The sequence below is a fragment of the Lagenorhynchus albirostris genome, chromosome 15 (genome assembly GCF_949774975.1).
Source record: "Lagenorhynchus albirostris chromosome 15, mLagAlb1.1, whole genome shotgun sequence".
NCBI classification, from domain to species: Eukaryota; Metazoa; Chordata; class Mammalia; order Artiodactyla; family Delphinidae; genus Lagenorhynchus; species Lagenorhynchus albirostris.
In genome coordinates, this window is record NC_083109.1 from 52,079,064 (window position 1) to 52,101,055 (window position 21,992).

Consider the following 21,992-nt stretch of genomic DNA (forward strand, 5'->3'; position numbering starts at 1 on the left):
TTAGCAATTAGAATGCCCCCCAGCTTATGGTAGAGCAGACCAGTTGTGGTTGAAGGTGGGGGTTGGCCTAAGATACAGAAATCTCCAAACCACAGAACCCTGTTAATAACACTGGGAACTCAGTTTTTTACACTTGATCTTAGCCAAAAGGCTGAGAAGCGATTGGAACTCAGTTTTTTAGAAAAGTGGAGAGGGTTGGGCCCACCTTGTCCTCATAAAATACAGAAGGAATTGGAATCAGAAATAGGTTGTCAGTGGCGGAATGTGAAGAAAATTGTGTACCAGGAAAGAAATGATAAATGATTAAAATCTCCTACTGTATACTGGAGTCCCTGAGTATGTCATTTTCAAATATGTTTAAGCTTTGTCTAACTCTGAACAATTTGTGTCATGAGAGGAAAATAAAAAGAGTTTTTCCTTTTGTTAATTTTGCTTATGAAAACTGGCGAATCTGTTTAGAGGCTGGTAGATATTTGGTTCTCATTAACAAAGAGAAGGCCATTTCTGGGCACCATACACTTGTAAAGGTGTCTCATCAATACTGAAAAACTCAAGGTCTTCTGTATTTTAGAAATGAGCCTAGGATATTCAGAAACAGAAGCGAGAGAGATTTCCTGTGGCTCTCCTTCACTCACAGCGGTGTCTGCTCACCGGATCCTAGCCTTTCCTGAGCAGACAAACACCAAAGACTGGACAGTGGCACCTGAGCTCATCTTGTCTGAGTCCCAGGTGAGCTGTGCTTTCCAGCTTCTTAGGGCTGCCTTTCCCTGCTGCCCTTGACCCGCGCTCCCCAGCAGGTGTTCAGAGCTGTTAGTCCAGATGTTCCCCACGATTTTGGGCACTTGTTAGTTGATCCCTTGCCTCCTTCCTTTCTGCCTTCTCACTTTTTAAAAATCAAATGCTGTTAGTTCCTTTTGTGACTGGCTTACCATGCAGTTGATGGCTCAGAAGGTTGGGCTGCTTTTGAAGTGGCAGATACTGAGCTAAAGCCCATTTTCTTCTCTAGAGCTTGTTGACCTTTGAAGAAGTGGCCATGTATTTTTCCCAAGAAGAATGGGAGTTACTGGATCCTACTCAGAAGGCCCTCTACAATGATGTAATGCAAGAAAACTATGAGACTGTCATCTCTCTAGGTAAAGATTCTCCCCTTCCCTTTGCATAGGAGTGGAGTAATTTGTCCTGTTGTTGGCGTACTGAGAATGCACCCCTGTGAGAGAGTCTCTGTTCTAGTAGCTGACTGGTTCTCAACTAGGTGGTGTGGGCAGGGAAAAGGTATATCCAGGGAGCTTTTTCCCAGTGCACATTATCATTCCTTATCCTAAATCTTGATCCTTCCTGCCTTCTTTCCCTCCAAATTGCTCTTCTCTTAACTTTCCCATCTCCACAAAGGACACCACGATTCACCCAATATTTTAGCCCAGAAAACTTGGTCATCCTTTACACCGATCTTAATCAAACCCCAGTAGTATTACTGCATCACTAGTCCTCTTGGCTCCACCTTCACCATGTAGCCTGAGTCCAACCAAGTCTCAGCCTGCTGTGCTTTTAGCATCGTGGTGTAAGCTAGCGGCATCTCTAACAAGGTCCACCTCAGTACTTTCTATCTGGCACCCCCCGCCACCATTCCTCCCCTCCCGCAGGCTGTTTTCCACACAGCACAGCCAGAATCTTTTAAAAACTGGATCATATCAGGACACTTCTCTGCATCAAAACCTTACTGTGACTTTTCACACATTCAGAATGAATCTAAACTCCTTGTAGAGGCACCCAGGACCCCCCAAATTCTGGTCCCTCCTCACCTTCCTGCCCTCATCTCCTGCCATTCCTGCCCTGCTCAGTCCTCTTTAGCCACACTGGTCTTCTTGCTGTTTCTTTTTTTTTTAATATATAAATTTATTTATTTGTTTGTTTTTGGCTGTGTTGGGTCTTCATTGCTGCATGCGGGCTTTCTCTAGTTGCTGTGAGTGGGGACTGCTCTTCACTGCAGTGCGTGGGCTTCTCATTGCTGTGGCTTCTCGTTGCAGAGCCCAGGCTCTAGGCCCGTGGGCTTCAGTAGTTGTGGTGCATGGGCTCAGTAGTTGTGGCTTGCGGGCTCTAGAGCACAGGCTCATTAGTTGTGGCGCGTGGGCTTAGTTGCTCCATGGCATGTCGGATCTTCCTGTAACAGGGCTCAAACCCGTCTCCCCTGCATTGGCAGGCGGATTCTTAACCACTGCGCTACCAGGGAAACCCTTCTTGCTGTTTCTTGAACTCACCAAGCTCATTTCTTCCTTTGCATTTCCTTTACTTGGCACACTGGACTCAGTACTACATTTTCCAACACCTCTAATTTTTGTCCAACTCAGGAGAATTCATGTCATGTAAGGAAAAAAACAAGACTTCCTTTTATTGACTTCACTCATGAAAACTGAAGAGAGTCAACTGGGAAACCCATCTTAGGGGCGAGTAGATGCTTGATTCTTGTTTAAAATGAGATAGCCACTTCTAGGTACCACATAACACTTGTAAAGTGTTCCATTTCTACTGAAAGATCAGGATCTTCTATATTTCAGAACTGAGCCTAGGATGTTCAAAGACAGAAGGGAGAGAAATTTCCTCTCACTCTTCTACAGCGGTGCCTGCTCACCAGATCCTAGCCTTTCCTGAGCAGACAAATGCCAAAGACTGGACAGTGGCACCTGAGCTCGTCTTGCCTGAGTCCCAGGTGAGCTGTGCTTTCCAGCTTCTTAGGGCTACCTCTCCCTGCTGCCATTGACCCACACTGCCCAGCAGGTGCACAGAGGTGTTAACCCACATGATCCCCCTCAGGAACTGGGCACCTCCCAGGCTATTTGCTGATCCCTTGCCTACTTCCTTTCTGCCTTCCCACTTAAAAAAAATTCATGTGCTGTTAGTTCCTTTAGTGACTGGCTTACCATGCAGTTGATGGCTCAGAAGGTTGGGCTACTTCTGTAGTGGCAAGTCCTGAGCTAAAGCCCATTCTCTTCTTTAGAGCTTGTTGACATTTGAAGAAGTGGCCATGTATTTTTCCAAGGAAGAATGGGAGTTACTGGATCCCACTCAGAAGGCCCTCTACAATGATGTAATGCAAGAAAACTATGAGACTGTCATCTCTCTAGGTAAAGATTCTCCCCTTCCGTTAGCATAGGAGTGGACTAATCTATCCTGTTGTTGGCGTACTGAGAATGCACCCCTGTGAGAGAGTCTCTGTTCTAGTAGCTGACTGGTTCTCAACTAGATGGTGTAGGCAGGGAAAAGATCACCAGGGAGCTTTTTCCAAGTACACATTCCTTACACTATTTGGAATTCTTGATCTCCCCTTCCCTCCAAACTTGCCCTTACATCTTGCCCTTATCATCTCTGTAAAAAGAATACCCACTCATCCACTTGCTCAGAGCAAGAAACATCCAGTCATCCTTTACCTTGATCTTGCCATAATACCCCACTAAGTCTAATACATCACTCTTGGCTCCACCTTCACAGGGTAGCCTGAATCTGATCATGTCTCAGCTTATTGTGTTAGCATCCTGGTCTCAGCCAGCAACATCTCTATCAAGGTCCACCTCAATACTTTCTAACTGGCACCCACTGCCACCACTCCTGCCCTCTCAGTCTGTTTTCTACATGGCAGCCAGAGTCTTTTAAAAACCTGATCAGATCATGACATTTTCTGCTTCAAAACCTTGCAATAACTTCTCGTAAGGTTCAGAATAAATCCAAATTCCTTACCAAGGCTCTCAGGACCCTCCAAAATCTGGCCCCTCCTCACCAGCCTGCTGTCATGTCCTGCTACTCGTGCCCTTGCTCTGGCCTCTTTGTTCATACTGCTCATCTTGCTGTTTCATGGACTTGATGTGCTCATTTCTTTCCCCTTCCCTCTGCCTGGCCCACGTTTCTGCCACATGGTAAAATTCTTATTTTAGGGTTCTGCTCAGATATCACTTTCTAAAAGAGGCTTTTCATACAGCCTTATCTAAAATATCTTCACAGAAGCAGAATCTTAAATGTTCTCTTACCCTGCTTTAGTTTTCTTCAAAACATTTATCACTTCCTGACATTTTATTTGCTTGTTTATTAATGTTAGATTGTCTCACTCTGCACTAGAAGATAAGCTCTGTGAGATCAGGGGGCTTGGCTTATTCACCACTGTATCCTTAGCACATAGAGGGTGTCTGGTGCACCATAGCCACTCAGCACATATGTATTGAATGACTGAGTGATGAATACTTTCCATACTTGGCAATATGATTTAGAGAAAGTCCACTAAGAAATTCTGGTCTGTTTCCTCCACCTGGATGTGAACCAGTGAGCTATGGGAATGGTAGAAATCTTTCCTGATCCAGTGTCTAGTACCTGAGATCGAAATTGAAAGTTGCTATAGTATAACAGGAATCACTTGTGTTTATGATACCCAGCCCACTGACCTTCACATTGACTCCCCTAGATCTGGCCTTATCCAGTATGAGTCTTCCTAAAGACTTAATAGGACCAGGTATATTTCCTACAGCCTCTGCAGTTTGGTCCTATCTTAGTAGAGTATGGGGTATTCTTGGTAGCAGAAGATGGGGATCATGCACCGGATTCCCATGCCCTATATCCTTTTCATTGGTCCAGCTTAGGTTTATTTCTCACTCTCTACTTTGCATATCCACCCACAAATGAAGTATGTTATGAACCTGATACCAGATATGAGTCTATCCATTTAACCATCTGGTGTTGCAAACTGTTAAAGTATCCTTTGCTCTTCCTGAAATAGTCTGGAATTAGTGGACTATTGTTGTTACCAATCCTTGACCTCAGTTTTTCCATTTCACAGCATTGTTTGTGCTCCCCAAACCTAAAGTGATCTCCTGTCTAGAGCAGGGGGAAGAGCCGTGGGTTCGAAGATCCCTGGAGTTCAAGGACAATTCTGGAGAGCTGCCTACAGGTAAGTACACCATGGGAAGAAAGGAAATGTGCCTTAATAGGAACTTTTACAAGGGCTTAACATTTTACACTTCTGCTTATCTGTTTTTTTAAAAAATTAGTGTTCATCCAGTTTTTCTCTTCATTACTGTGGCTTTCTTGCTCTGTCATATAGTTAGCTGTTTCTTATGTTTATTCCAGCAGGGCTAAAGCTCAAAAATGACACTGAAAATCTTCAGCCTCTATGTCTTTCTGACTTAGAAATACAAGTACCAGTAGATATAGCATCAAAAAAGGCCAGATTGAAAGTCCCCCAGAAAACAATGGGCAAAGAAAATCATGGTGATATGCATAGGGTGGGGAAATGGCATTTTCCAGTGAAGAAAAAAAAGAAACTTTCAACCTGGAAACAAGAGCTGCTGAAACTTATGGATCTTCACAAAAAAGAACGTGCAGGAGAGAAGCCTTTTAAATGCCAGGAATGTGGGAAAAGCTTCAGAGTTAGCTCTGACCTTATTAAGCACCAAAGAATTCACACTGAAGAGAAACCATATAAATGTCAGCAGTGTGATAAGAGGTTTAGGTGGAGTTCAGATCTTAATAAGCACTTAACGACACACCAAGGAATAAAACCATATAAATGCTCATGGTGTGGGAAAAGCTTCAGTCAAAATACAAATCTACACACACACCAAAGAACTCACACTGGAGAGAAGCCCTTTACATGTCATGAATGTGGAAAAAAATTCAGTCAAAATTCCCACCTTATTAAACACCGGAGAACTCACACAGGTGAGCAGCCTTATACCTGTAGCACATGCAGGAGAAACTTCAGCAGACGCTCAAGCCTTCTTAGACACCAGAAACTCCACCAGTAAAGGGAAGCTTGTTCAGTGTCCTCAGTCTGAAGAAATTCACCAAGTGGAGCTGGACCTTAAAGTTATGAAAAGTACAAAATTATGAAGCATGAAGAATTTTTCATCAGTGGAATTTTTCATCAGGAAACTTTGGGAAATAAACATGTTTCACAGAAGGAATCAAGGTTGAGTCTGCAGGGAATGTGTTAGTAGTTGTACTACTTGCTGTTTTTACTAAAACTTTCAGGGATTTCCTTAGCAGGAGAGGTGTTCGAAGAACATTCAGAGTAAAGGGAAAAGCTGTTTTGGGACTGTATTTGGCAGAATAGCAAATGCAGCTTCAAATAGTGGATGCAGCCATGAATTCTTCTGTGGTCACAGAGGTGAATATTGTTGGTTTGCATTGATTTCCCCAGCCACTCTTAAACATACATGTTAGAAACATTTGTAGCATGGTCTTCCAAAACAGAAAGCAATAATATGATGTTTAATTGCATACCATTGTCTTCCAGGTTTACCAATTTCAGTAATCTCATGGGCAGGAATGAATTCTAATGTAAAATTTTTGAAGAACTAAATTGGATTTTCTTAACTGTCCCATCATCGGGTACTGTTCACAAATTTGGACATTGTTTGAGTTCCTTTTTTAACTTTTTAGCAAATTCAGCTCTGGAATACTATTAGTACAGTTTTTACTGTGATGAAATCATATTTACTTCACCAATAGGGAATCTGCCCAGGTGAACTAATCACTATTGTATGCCTCTCTGGTGGTGGATGGAAAAGGGAGAACACCTCTAAGAAGGAGATAATATGGAAACGGGTTGGAATCTTTAGCCATGTAAAGAAGAATTTTCTCGAGTAAAAGAAACTAGACTGTTTACTTACGTCACAATATCAATAGGATAAAACAGCCATAAAAATGAGCACTTTTCCAAGGTCTAAATGGAAATTAATGGCAATTCAGGATCACCTTCTCAGGTTTTTATCTGTTTGCATTTTAACTTGGCTTTTGTATGTCATTAAGAACAAGGAGGGCTTCCCTGGTGGCGCAGTGGATGAGAGTCTGCCTGCCGATGCAGGGGGACACGGGTTCGTGCCCCGGTCCGGGAAGATCCCACATGCCGCAGAGCGGCTGGGCCCGTGAGCCATGGCCGCTGAGCCTGCGTGTCCGGAGCTCCGCAACGGGAGAGGCCACAACAGTGAGAGGCCCACATACCGCAAAACAAACAAACAAAAAAAGAACAAGGAGAGGGTTATATTTGTCTGGGAACTGAAGTGTTTACTGCACCAGGATCCTATGGGTCACAGGGCATGTTACTCTGGGAATCCAGTGAGCAGGAGACCAGTTCCCAAAAGCAAAGATTTGGGAGAGGATGCTGAGTGGTAGGCAAGGACGGACAAATACATATGTATGTTGGTTGACTTACATTGTAACTGTTAAACAGGAAGGGTCATCCTTCTGTTTTCTCCATCGTATCATGTAACAGCCTTAGTGTACACATTTGATAGATTGCAGAAAATCTCTGTAGGCTGTGGATTTTCTTGTAGCTCCACCTTTTATCTACAACAGTGATGCAGATGTGTTCCTGATAGAGCATCTAGGTGTAATCAGGAAAGGAGTTAAACAAGGAAATAAGAGATCCAGAGGCTTGTTAAGACCCCATAGCTAGTGGGTCTGTTGGCTGTCACTTAGCTGCATCAGTCAGGCCTGAGGGCAGGATTAACAGGACTGATCTGTATGTTGTCCCTGCCCAGCCAGCCTGGATGACATTGTATTGTATCTATTTCTATTTCTAGCTTGTAAAACATTCCTGTTTCTTGATTGGTTACTGAAACACTCTTAAATCTCCAGTTTCCATATGAAATAGAGATAACACTCAACTCAGGGTTTTTCTGGGGATTAGAGGGGTTGATGAAGGAAAAGCACCTATCGGCCTGGGAAATAGCAGGGTCTCAGTCAGTGTGCGTGTCCTTCCCTTTCCCCTGGTCCCCAGTGGTATGTTGGGTGGACTGACTACATTAAAGGAGCAGATGCATTTGTGGCTGTTGCAGCTCCTTCCAGGAGCTGAGCACTCATGGTGGTGGTTTGCTCGGTTGATTTGGTCCTTGGCTTCAGTGCTTTATGGTGTAAGTCACCTGAGGTTTTGGTCTGCCGCTTTCAGCAGGATTTCATTTTCTTCTCTAAGATAACTGTACCAGTATACCAGTGTGCTTATTTTTTAAGCTCGGCCAGCTCTGCAGCTCTGGTCTGCATAGATCTTACCCAACAGTCTCAGCCTTACACCCCTGGGACTCTGTTTCTTCTCCCAAGTTATACATATGGATTTCTTGCTGACATTACATTCATTCATTCAATTTAATGAGGGCCTATTATGTACCCAGGTAGTCTTCTAAACTAAGGATATAGTAGTGGACAAGGAGACAAAATGCATATCCTCATGGAGCTTGTATCCTAGTGAACAGTAAGAAGGGAGTGGTTAGACATTTTTCTCCTTGCAGTTACACAGGATCCTGAGATAGTTTTGAGCAGTAGGTTGTCTGCAGAACTCTCACTTCTCAGCTTAAGCATTTATTTTTTGGTGCAGGACTCTCTAATGCTGTCTTTTCCTGCCTCAGTCATATAAGCACATACAGAGAGAGGGGTCACAAGTCAGAACAGTCTGGAATGCCAAGCCCCCCACATTGTGGAGGGGTATCTGTTCTAGAGAGTCTCCCAGACCTATAATGGACTCTGTAGGAATAAGAAGTCAACTTTTGTTGTGTTAAATCACTGGGATGTTGGTGCTGTGTGTTTCTGCAGCATAACGTGGCCTGTCTTTTTGGAAATGCTAGAACAGATCCAGCACTTGCTGGATGACATATGTAACCCAGCAGATGTTGACAGTCTTCTTGAAATAGGAGAGATGTGAACCTTAGGATGAAACTAACACCATAGAAGGCAGAGCAGAGTGATAAATACTCAGGTTTTAGAGACACCACTGAGCGGTAGGATCAAGAATCACCTGACACCTAGAATTGCCCAGGACTTTTTAGCAACACAAATCTATATGTTTCCTCTTATTGTTTAAACCAGAGTGATTGGGGTTTCTGTTCATTGTAACAGAAATCATTCTAATACATAGAACAATAACTGATTTAAGATAATATATGTAGGAGAGAAACAATGTTCTTATATATGCCTATTTAAAAGCTTTCATTATGGGGCTTCCCTGGTTGCGCAGTGGTTAAGAATCCACCTGCCAACGCAGGGGACACGGGTTCAAGCCCTGGTTGGGGAAAATCCCACATGCTGCAGAGCATCTAAGCCTGAGCGCCACAACTACTGAAGCCAGTGTGCCTAGAGCCCATGCTCCGCAACAAGAGAAGCTACCGCAATGACAAGCTTGCGCACTACAACAAAGAGTCTCCCCCACTCGCCGCAGCTAGAGAAAGCCTGCGAGCAACAATGCAGCCAAAAATTAATGAATTAATTAGTTAAAAAAAACTCATTACAGAAATTATCAACATATTTAAAATAAAGTAAAATGACAAGCCCCTATATAGGCTTTAACAATTTTGCTAACTTTTGTCATTTATCCCCTCCAGTTTTTTTTTTTGCATCTATTGAGTTGATCATATGGTTTCTATTCATCAATTTGATAATATGGTGTATCGCATTGATTGATTTGCATACATTGAAGAATCCTTGCATCCCTGGGATAAATCCCACTTGATCATGGTGTATGATCCTTTCAATGTGTTGTTGGATTCTGTTTGCTAGTATTTTGTTGAGGATTTTTGCACCTATATTCATCAGTGATATTGGTCTGTAATTTTCTTTTTTTTGTAGTATTTTTGTCTGGTTTTGGTATCAGGGTGATGGTGACTTCATAGAATGAGTTTGGGAGTGTTCCTCTGCAATTTTTTGGAGGAGTTGAAAAGGATGGGTGTTAGCTTTTCTCTAAATGTTTGATAGAATTCACCTGTGAAGCCATCTGGGCCTGGACTTTTGTGTGTTGGAAGATTTTTAATAACAGTTTCAATTTCATTACTTGTGATTGGTCTGTTCATAGTTTCTATTTGTTCCTGGTTCAGTCGTGGAAGGTTATACCTTTCTAAGAATTTGTCCATTGTTTCTAGGTTGTCCATTTTATTGGCATAGAGTTGCTTGTAGTAGTCTCTTAGGATGTTTTGTATTTCTGTGTCTGTTGTAACTTCTCCTTTTTCATTTCTAATTTTATTGATTTGAGTCCTCTCCCTCTTTTTCTTGATGAGTCTGGCTAATGGTTTATCAAGTTTGTTTATCTTCTCAAAGAACCAGCTTTTAGTTTTATTGATCTTTGCTATTGTTTTCTTTGTTTCTATTTCATTTATTTCTGCTCTGATCTTTATGATTTCTTTCCTTCTGCTAACTTTGGGTTTTGTTTGTTCTTCTTTCTCTTGTTCCTTTAGGTGTAAGTTTAGATTGTTTATTTGAGATTTTTCTTGTTTCTTGAAGTAGGCTTGTATAGCTATAAACTTCCCTCTTAGAACTGCTTATGCTGCATCCCATAGGTTTGGGATCGTCGTGTTTTCATTGTCATTTGTCTCTAGGTATTTTTCGATTTCCTCTTTAATTTCTTCAGTGATCTCTTGGTTGTTTAGTAACATATTGTTTAGCCTCCATGTGTTTGTTTGTATTTTTTCCGTTTTTTTCCCTGTAATTGATTTCTAATCTCATAGCATAGTGGTCAGAAAAGATGGCTTGATATGATTTCAATTTTCTTAAATTTACTGAGGCTTGATTTATGACCCAAGATGTGATCTATCCTGGAGAATGTTCCATGTGCACTTGAGAAGAAAGTGTAATCTGCTGTTTTTGGATGGAATGTCCTATAAATATCAATTAAATCTATCTGGTCTATTGTGTCATTTAAAGCTTCTTTTCCATATTTATTTTCATTTTGGATGATCTGTCCATTGGTGTAAGTGAGGTGTTAAAGTCCTCCACTATTATTGTGTTACTGTCGATTTCCTCTTTTATAGCTGTTAGTAGTTGCCTTATGTATTGAGGTGCTCCTATGTTGGGTGCATATATATTTATAATTGTTTTATCTTCTTCTTGGATTGATGTCTTGATCATTATGTAGTGTCCTTCCTTGTCTCTTGTAACATTCTTTATTTTAAAGTCTATTTTATCGGATATGAGTATTGCTACTCCAGCTTTCTTTTGATTTCCATTTGCATGGAATATCTTTTTCCATCCCCTCACTTTCAGTCTGTATGTGTCCCTAGGTCTGAAGTGGGTCTCTTGTAGACAGCATATATATGGCTCTTGATTTTGTATGCGTTCAGCAAGCCTGTGTCTTTTGGTTGGAGCATTTAATCCATACATGTTTAAGGTAATTATCAATATGTATGTTACTATGACCATTTTCTTAATTGTTTTGGGTTTGTTTTTGTAGGTCCTTTTCTTCTCTTGTGTTTCCCACTTAGAAAAGTTCCTTTAACATTTGTTATAGAGCTGGTTTAGTAGTGCTGAATTCTCTTAGCTTTTGCTTGTCTCTAAAGGTTTTGATTTCTCCATCGAATCTGAATGAGATCCTTGCCAGGTAGAGTAATCTTGGTTGTAGGTTTTTCCCTTTCATCACTTTAAGTATATCATGCTACTGCCTTCTGGCTTGTAGAGTTTCTGCTGAGAAATCAGCTGTTAACCTTATGGGAGTTCCCTTGTATGTTGTCATTTTTCCCTTGCTGCTTTCAATAATTTTTCTGTGTCTTTAATTTTTGCCAGTTTGATTACTATGTGTCTCAGCATGTTTCCCCTTGGATTTATCCTGTATGGGACTCTCTGCGCTTCCTGGACTTGAGTGGCTATTTCCTTTCCCATGTTAGGGAAGTTTTCGACTATAATCTCTTCAAATATTTTCTCAGGTCCTTTCTCTCTCTCTTCTCCTTCTGGGACTCCTATAATGTGAGTGCTTCTGCGTTTAATGTTGTCCCAGAGGTCTCTTAGGCTGTCTTCATTTCTTTTCATTCTTTTTTCTTTATTCTGTTCTGCAGCAGTGAATTCCACCATTCTGTCTTCCAGGTCACTTATCCGTTCTTCTGCCTCAGTTATTCTGCTATTGATTCCTTCTAGTGTAGTTTTCATTTCAGTTATTGTATTGTTCATCTCTGTTTGTTTGTTCTTTAATTCTTCTAGGTCTTTGTTAAACATTTCTTGCATCTTCTCGATCTTTGCCTCCATTCTTTTTCCGAGGTCCTGGATCATCTTTACTATCATTATTCTGAATTCTTTTTCTGGAATGTTGCCTATCTCCACTTCATTTAGTTGTTTTTCTGGGGTTTTATCTTGTTCCTTCATCTGGTACATAGCCCTCTGCCTTTTCATCTTGTCTGTCTTTCTGAATGTGGTTTTTGTTCCACAGGCTGCAGGATTGTAGTTCCTCTTGCTTCTGCTGTCTGCCCTCTGGTGGATGAGTCTATCTAAGAGGCTTGCATAAGTTTCCTGATGGGAGGGACTCCAGTTTTTTGTTTTTTATTTTGCTTGGAGAGAGTGAGTTGGTTGTTTTGGAATATTTAAAGCCAATCTCAGACATTATGACATTTCATGCATAAATAGTTTCATTATAAGAGATAAACAATTCTTGACAGTCTCTGCCCTAAATCATATTTGAGAACGAATTCTCAAAGAAGAATTCTCCCTCTTATGGAGGCCTTCTCTCCACAAGAGGCAAGCTTAATAGAGAACGTGGGAGCTTCCTTTCCCTCCCTCAGAGGGCAACCAGAACTTGACCAACAACTTCTCAAGGTGACCTTGTAAGAGGACCCTCTTGGTCTCCCCACTGGGGTATTCATTTATGAGAACAACAGGCAACCCAAATACTTCATAATGAGGGTGGTCCAGAAGGAATACTAGATGCCTGTAATGATCAGACCAACTTATTAGTAAGCTGAAACTACATGATCAACTGCTAACTTTTAACAAGCATCAGAGTGATTCATGCATTAAGAGTTCAGTGGTAGTAGTTAATTGTTGGTTTTCTGGAAGCCACTGAAGAACAAAATAATAATAGTAAGTACTCTCTAACATGTTCATATAGGACATTTCCCCAGGAGCTCAAAGTGCCCTCATTTACCTACTTTCATTGGTTTTCATCTTTATTTTTCTTGAAATAATGTGTAAATGAATACTAAAAAATTAGAATTTATTGTAATTCACTTCCCTCTAAGCATTCCTGCTTGATCATATTTTTTTCTTAGTATTACCCATCACATTTACCTACCCATCACATTTAACTAACTGCTAAGATGAAAAATGAAGCAGAAATTTAATACTCCTTTTCTATTTCCTTCCTCATTTGGCGCCATACTTCCTCTTCATGAGGAATTTTCTCTTCTTTTTTTTGGTTGGTGTCCACCCCTTACCTTGATCCTCTTCTGGTGTTTTTCTAAGGTAATTATTTTGTGCTTCAATACCCAGTGCTCTAATAGTCTAGAAGTGTGGTATAACCTGCTTTGAAAGATCCCTTTATGGCCAATTTAACTTACCATACTTTATCATTTATAAATATCGACTTAATCAACAAAGTGTATTTGCAACCAGTATTCTTGGTGCCATAAACTAGTGTTTATCACCTGCAGTTCCCAAATTGACACATTAACCTGCTGCCAAAAACTGGTTCCATCTTTATCTCTACCTGTGGATGTTTGCTTCCTAAAACTTTCGGAGAGATATGCACTGGGAATGTTCATTTTTTCATTCAACATTGGGCAAATGTTTATTGGGCACTTTCTATGTGCCAGGCATTCTTTTACGTGCTGAGATTTTCACTTAGCCTTTTTGCTTCTAAAGAATGCTGGGGTTAGAAGGAGGAGGAACCTTCCCTCATGGTCCAATGGTTAAGACGCCACGCTTCCACTGAAGGAGGGCACAGGGTTCCATCCCTGGTCGGGCATTCCCGCAAACTGTGCAGCACATCCAAACATAAATAAATAAATAAATAAAGCTGGACTGAGGATGAAGTGGGCATTCTCTAGGCTCCTGTACATCATTTAAACAATTTGTATATTTTTGTTATTCATTTGTTTAGCAGTTTGGCTTTCCATGGTCAGTTTCCCACTCCATCTTATCTTTTTTTTATATATATAAATTTATTTTATTTTATTTTATCTTATTTTTGGCTGCACTGGGTCTTCGTTGCTGCACACAGGCTTCCTCTGGTGCGGTGAGCGGGGGCTACTCTTCGCTGCTGTGCACGGACTTCTCATTGGGGTGGCTTCTCTTATTGCGGAGCACAGGCTCTAGGCGCGCGGGCTTCAGTAGTTGTGGCATGTGGGCTCAGTAGTTGTGGTTTGCAGGCTCTACAGCGCAGGCTCAGTAGTTGTGGTGCACGGGCTTAGGTGCTCTGCAGCATGTGGGATCTTCCCAGACCAGAGTTTGAACCCATGTCCTCTGAATTGGCAGGCGGATTCTTAATCACTGCGTCCCCAGGTAAGTCCTAGATACATTCTCAGTAAGATATTGAGACAAAGCAAACTCCTATGAAAATTTAGGCACTTTAGTATATAAGCAATTATATCCTATTTGCCAAAAGAGTTTTGTTTGTTTGTTTGTTGTTTTGGCTGTATCACATGACATGTGGGATCTTAGTTCCCTGAACAGGGATCAAACCTGTGCCTCCTGCAGTGTACACGTGGAGTCGACCACTGGACCACCATGGAAGTTCCAAAAGGTTTTTTTGTTTTTTTTTGTTTTGGCTGCCTTGGGTATTCGTTGCTGTGCATGGGCTTTCTCTAGGTGCAGTGAGCGAGGGGCTACTCTTAATTGCAGTGTACAGGTTTCTCATTGTGATGGCTTCTCTTGTTGCAGAGCATGGGCTCTAGGCGCATGGACTTCAGTAGTTGCAGCACGTGGGCTCTAGAGCTCAGGCTCAGTAGTTTTGAAACATGGGCTTAGTTGTTCCACAGCATGTGGGATCTTCCTGGACCAGGGCTCGACCCCGTGTCCTCTGCATTGGCAGGCAGTTTCTTAACCACTGTGCCACCAGGGAAGACCCAGCGTTTTTTTTTTAAGCCTGTTTTCAAATTTTTATAACCATCAACCCCCAAACAATCAGCAACTTCATTTCAGCATTACTTGGGGACTTCCATGGTGGCGCAGTGGTTAAGAATCCACCTGCCAATGCAGGGGACATGGGTTGGATCCGTGGTCCGGGAAGATCCCACATGCCATGGATCAACTAAGCCCATGTGCCACGACTACTGAGCCTGTGCTCTAGAGCCCGCGAGCCACAACTACCGAGCCCCCATGCCACAACTACTGAAGCCTGCGTGCCTATAGCCCGTGCTCCGCAACAAGAGAAGCCTCTGCAATGATAAGCCTGTGAGCTGCAACGAAGAGTAGCCCCCGTTCGCTGCAACTAGCAATAGCCCGTGCACAACAAAGACCCAACACAGCCAAAAATTTAAAAAAAAAAAAACTATTAAAAAAATTTTTTTAAAAAGAAGTATTACTTAACACTACATGAAAGATACTCAATAGTAGAGAATTTAATATTGAAGGATTTGAATAGACATTTCTCCCAATAAGATATACAAATGGCCAGTCAGCATATAAAAAGGCAATCAACATCATTAGCCATCACAGAAATTCAAATCAAAACCACATTGAGGGAAATGCTCCAAGCAAAAGACACAAGCTCGCTGCATGGATACAAAAACAAGACCCATATATATGCTATCTACAAGAGACCCACTTTAGACCTAGGGACACATACAGACTGAAAGTGAGGGGATGAAAAAGATATTCCATGCAAATGGAAATCTAAAGAAAGCTGGAGTCACAATACTGATATCAGGTAAAATAAACTTTAAAATAAGAATGTTACGAGAGACAAGGAAGGACACTACATAATGATCAAGACATCAATCCAAGAAGATATAAAAATTATATATGCCCCCAACATAGGAGCACCTCAATACATAAGGCAAATGCTTACAGTTATAAAAGAGGAAATCTACAGTAACACAATAATAGTGGAGGACTTTTAACACCTCATATACACCAATGGACAGATCATCCAGCCAGAAAATTATAAGGAAACAAGCTTTAAATGACACAATAGACCAGATAGATTTAATTGATATTTATAGGACATTCCATCCGAAAACAGCAATTACACTTTCTTAAGTACACACAGAACATTTTCCAGGATAGATCACATCTTGGGTCACAAATCAAACCTCAGTAAATTTAAGAAAATTGAAATCATATCAAGCAACTTTTCTAACCACAATGCTATGAGATTAGAAATCATTTACAGGGGAAAAAACATATAAAACACAAACACGTGGAGGCTAAACAATATGTTACTAAATAACCAAGAGATCACTGAAGAAATCAAAAAATACCTAGAGACAAATGACAATGAAAACACGACGATCCCAAACCTATGGGATGCAGCAAAAGCAGTTCTAAGAGGGAAGTTTATAGCAATACAATCTCCTACTTTAAGAAACAAGGAGAATCTCAAACAGTCTAACCGTACACCTAAAGGAACAAGAGAAAGAAAAACAAACAAAACCCAAAGTTAGTAGAAGGAAAGAAAGATCAGAGCAGAAATAAATGAAATAGAAACAAAGAAAACAATAGCAAAGATCAATAAAACTAAAAGCTGGTTCCCTGGTGGTCCAGTGGTTAGGATTCTGTGCTCTCACTGCCGAGGGCCTGGGTTTGATCCCTGGTTGGGAAACTAAGATCCTACAAGCCACCAAGAAAACAAAACAAAAAATCAACCAAACAAAGCACATTGAGATACCATTTATCTCCCCTAGCATGGCTATAATAAAAAAGATAATAACACGTGTTATCAAGGATGTGGAGAAATTAGAACCATCATACACTGCTGATGGGAATTTAAATTGTTCAGTCACTGTAGAATACACTCTGTCAGTAACTGCAAAATTTAAACATTACCATTTGGCCCAACAATTCCACTGCTAAGTATATACCCAAGAGAATAGAAATCTTGTGTCCACAAAAAACCTTACATATGAATGTACATAGCAGCCTTATTCACAATAGCCCCAAAGTAGAAAGAACCCAGATGTCCATCAACTGTTATATGGATGAATAAAAAGTGGTATATCCATACAATGGAATATTATTAGCTATAACAAATGAAATTCTGATATATGCTACAACATGGATGAATGTTGAAACATGCTAAGTGAAAGGAGTTAGACATAAAAGTCACATGTTGTATGAAATATCCAGAACAGACAAATCTATAGAGACAAAGTGGATTAGTGTTTTCCGGGACTGGAAGCGTCAGGGGGTGGAGGTTGACTGTTAAAGATACAGAGTTTCTTTTGGGGTGATGAAAATGTTCTGGAATTATATACTGATGATGATATGTAAATATACTAATAAACCACTGAATTAAACACTTTAAAAAGGTGAGTTTTATTATATGTGTCTTATATTGCAATTTAAAAATTGGCAGGGACCTAAGCAGGTATTTTATTGTGGTTTTTTGTTTTGTTTGTTTGTTTTTTTGTTGTTTTCTATTGTGGTTTTGATTTGCATTTCCCCAATTACAAGTAGGCTTCCAGGGACTTCCATGGTGACACAGTCGTTAAGAACCCGCCAATGCAGGGGACACGGGTTCCAACCTTGGTCGGGGAAGATCCCACATGCCGCAGAGTAACGAAGCCCGTGCACCGCAACTACTGAGCCTGTGCTCTAGAGCCTGCGAGCCACAACTACTGAGCCCACGTGACACAACTACCAAAGCCTACGCGCCTAGAACCCATGCTCCACAAAAATAGAAGCCACCGCAATGAGAAGCCCGTGCACGGGAACGAAGAGTAACCCCTGCTTGCTGCAACTAGAGAAAGCCCGCGGGCGGCAACGAAGACTCAGTGCAGCCAAAAATAAAATATAAATAGATAATAAAATCAAGAAAAAAAAACAAGTAGGCTTGCAGGTAACTAATAGTAGCAGGTGGGACAGGGAAGAAGACTGTGGACAAGAAAAAATGAAAGATTATGTAAAAGCTTTGAGAAGGAGTAAACTAATTTAGGAAGACTTTTGTGGAGGCAGGGGTTAGGTGGCAGAGTGGAGAACCAGTAATACAGGAAAAAAAATGTATAAAGATAGGAAAGGCTCGAGAAAAACTTAGTATTGGGGTTCCGGCTCTGGGTAAGTTGTAATAAGCATGCTTCACCTTTTCTCTCACATAGAAAACAAGTCTAAAACCTGGATAGAATGCACGGAGCAGCTATTTGAGAACTTCAAAGCGTCAATAGCAGCAGGTGATTTGGAGAACAACAGTAGAATTCAAAGTACCACTGAACTGATGCTGAGTTTATATAGGATTTTTAAAAAATTAATTTTTGTCTGCATTGGGCCTTTGTTGCTGCACGCGGGCTTTTCTCTAGTTGCGTCGAACGGGGGCTACTCTTTTTTGTAGTGTGTGGGCTTCTCATTGCAGTGACTTCTGTTGCGGAGTACAGGCTCTAGGTGCGCAGGCTTCAGTAGTTGTGGCACACGGGCTTAGTAGTTGTGGCTTGCATAATGGTGAGTTTACAAGTTATATTCTCTGATATTCCTTTACCTCAACTTAGCACAACTAGAAACCTGGAAGTGAGCACTGTAGCGAAGATGGAGACAAAGTACAACATTTATTTATGACAAAAATTCTAAGAAAACTAGGAGTAGAATGGAACTTCTTCAACTGGTAAAAGAGCACCTGTTCTTTTAAGTTAATTTATTTATTTTTATTTTGGTTGCACTGTGTGGCTTGTGGGATCTCAGTTCCCTGACCAGGGATTGAACCCAGGCCACGGCAGTGAAAGCACCAAATCCTAATCACTAGTTCACCAGGGAACTCCGAAAGAGTATCTATATTTTAAAAACCTATAGTCCATATCACATTTAACTGCAAAGACTGAATGCTTTCCCTCTGAGATAAGGAACAAAACAAGAATACCCACTTCTGCCACTCCTGTTTAGCATTGTACTGTAAGGCTTGGCTAGTCCAATAATGAAAGAAAAGGAAATACAAAACATCCAGATTTGAAAGGAAAAACAAAACTGTCTACTCAGATGACATGATTTTTATTGTGGAAAATCCTAAGATGCTACCAAAGTTTCTAGAATAAGTAAATTTAGTAAGATCACAGGATACAAAGTAAGCAAATAAAACAAATTCCATTTCTATACACTGGAAACAATATAATTTACAATAGCTTCAAAAAATGAAATATTTAGTTATAAATCTAACAAAACATGTACAGGATATGTATGCTGAGAACTATAAACCACTGGTGAAATAAGTCCTAAGTAAATGGGAAGACATACCATGTTCATAGTTTGGAAAGACTCAACATAGTAAAGATATCAATTCCCCAGACTGATCAATAGATTTAATGCAATGTGGAAAGATAAACGAATTCGAAGAGCCTAAATAGTTTTGAAAAATAAGAAAAAAATTTGAAGGAATTACAACACTTGATTATAAGACTTTCTCTAAAGCTACATTAATCAAAAGAGTGTGGTCTTGGGGACTTCCCTGGTGTTCTAGTGGCTAAGACTCCACGCTCCCAATGCAGGGGGCCTGGGTTCGATCCCTGGTCAGGAAACTATATCCTGCATGCCTCAGTGAGGATCACATGGCAACGAAAGTCCTGTGTGCCACAACTAAGACCCTGTGCAGCCAAATAAATAAATATTTTTTTCAAAAAAAGAATGTGGTCTTGATAAAAGGATAGACCCACAGGTCAATGGCATAGAATAAAAAGTCCAGAAGTAGACCACATAAATACAGCAAGTTAATTTTCATATGCAATTTTTTTTTTTTTTTTTTTTTTGGCTGCACTGCCCTGCTTGCAGGATCGTAGTTCCCCAAGCAGGCATTGAACCTGGGCCCCGGCAGTGAAAGCAGAGTCCTAACCATTGGACCACCAGGGAATTCCCATCATATGCAATTTATAAACAATTATATAAAATAAAATGACATAAAATAAAATTAACCATTTTAAAGTGAACAATTGAGTAACACTGAGTACATTCACAATGTTGTACACGTCTATCTAGTTCCAAAATATTTTCATCACACCCCTCCCGATAAACCCCATATCCATTAGGCAGTTACTCCCCATTTCCATTTCCCCACAGTGCCTGGAAAATTACAAACCTGCTTTTTGCCCCTCTGGATTTATCTATTCTGAATATTTAATATAAATGGTATCATACATTTATTATTGGGCCTGAATTTCTTTCACTAGCATAATGCTTTTGAAGTTCATTCACATTATAGCATGTATCAATCAGCACTTCATTCCTTTTTTGGCTGAATAATATTCAATAGTATTGATTTATTACAATTTGTTTATCCATTCATCTGTTGATAGACATCTAAGTTGTTTGTAGTTTTTGGGTATTGTGATAGTTCCTCTGTAAACATACATGTACAAGTATTTTCTGGGGTACCTGTTTCCAGCTCTATTGTGTTTATACCCAGAAGTGGAACTGTAGGGCCATGTGGTAATCCTATGTTTAATTTTTGAGGAACAGTCAAACCTTTCTATAGTTGCTGAACTGTTTTACATTCCCACCAGCCTTGTACAGGGTATCCAATAAGTCTACATCCTTGACAACACTTGCTATTTTCTGTTTTATTATTATTTTTTTTGCCATCTAAATGAGTGTGAAGTGGTATTTTATTGTGGTTTTGATTAGCATTTTCCCAGTGACTAATGATGTTGAGCATCTTTTCAGATTCTTCTTGGCCATTTCTCTTCTTTGGAGAAATGCCTATTCAAGTCTTTTGGCCATTTCAAAATTGGGTTGTTTGTCTTTTTGATTTTGAGTTGTAGGAATTCTTTATATATTCTGGATATTAAACCCTTATCCTATGTATGATTTGTAAGTATTCTCCACCCTTTTACACATTTTCTTTTCACTTTTCTGATAATGTCCTTTGATACACAAAATATTTACATTTTGGTGATGTCCAATTTATCTATTTTTTTCTTTTGTTGATTTTTGCTTTTGGTGTCATATATAAAAAGCCATTATCGGACTTCCCTGGTGGTGCAGTGGTTAAGAATCTGTCTGCCAATACCAGGGACATGCGTTCAAGCCCCAGTCTGGGAAGATCCCACATGCCACGGAGCAACTAAGCCCGTGCGCCACAACTACTTAGCCTGTGCTCTAGAGCCCGCAAGCCACAACGGCTGAGCCCACGTACCACAACTACTGAAGCCCACGTTCCTAGAGCCCGTGCTCCGCAACAAGAGAAGCCACTACAATGAGAAGCCCGTGCACCGCAACGAAGAGTGACCCCCACTCACCACAACTAGAGAAAGCCTGTGCACAGCAGTGAAGACCCAACACAGCCAAAATTAAAATAATAAATTTTAAAAAAGACATTATCAAATCCAATTTCATTAAGATTTTCTCCTATATTTTCTTTGGAAATTTTATAGTTTTAGCTCTTATATTTAGGTCCTGGATCCATTTTCATGATATATTTTTTGGCCTTGCCACACAGCATGTGGGATCTTAGTTCCCCAAACAGGGATCGAACCCGTGCCCCGTGCAGTGGAAGCACAGAGCCTTTACCCACTGAACCTCCAAAGAAGTCCCTCATGAATTTTTGTGTTTGGCGTGAGGTAGGGGTCCAACTTGTTTCTTTTGCATATGGCTATCCACTTGTGCCAGCACCATTTGTTGAGACTATTCTTTCCTGCTTGGAATGTTCTTGTAGCCCATATTGAAAATTGTTTGGCCATAGATATATTGGTTTATTTTTGGAGTTTTAATTCTATTCTGTTTGTCTGTATATCTGTCCTTATGTCAGTGCCACATTATTTTTATTACTATAGATTTGTATTATTTTTTGTAATTGGGTAGTGTTTCTCCTCAAACTTTGTTCTCTTTTTCAAGACTGTTTTGGTTAATCAACGTCCCTTGCAATCCCATATTAATTTATATTGTAAAAGATTATTGAAATTTTGATATGGATTGCATTGAATCTGTAGATCGCTTTGGGAGAATTGCAATATTAACAATGTTAAGTCTTCCAATCCTTGAACACGAGGTGTCTTTCCTTTTATATATGTCTTCTTTAATTTATTTTAACAATGTTTTATAGTTTTCAACGTACAAATCTTTCATTCCCTTGGTTAAATTTGTACCCAGGTACTTTATTCTTTTGGATGCTGTTGTAAATGGAATATTTTTCTTTATTTCTCTTT

At 40.4% G+C, this 21,992-nt stretch overlaps 1 protein-coding gene across 1 annotated transcript in view; it reads left to right on the forward strand.

Annotated features, from left to right (window-relative positions):
• The window catches only part of LOC132505925 (zinc finger protein 75D-like), a 31,289-nt gene that overhangs the window by 2,850 nt on the left and 6,447 nt on the right, over positions 1–21,992 (forward strand). Inside the window, exons 4-8 of the mRNA XM_060124239.1 lie at positions 572–729; positions 1,007–1,133; positions 2,553–2,704; positions 2,993–3,119; positions 4,817–4,927. Coding sequence (XP_059980222.1) covers positions 572–729; positions 1,007–1,133; positions 2,553–2,704; positions 2,993–3,119; positions 4,817–4,927 — 675 coding nt within the window. The remainder of the gene's footprint in view (positions 1–571; positions 730–1,006; positions 1,134–2,552; positions 2,705–2,992; positions 3,120–4,816; positions 4,928–21,992) is intronic.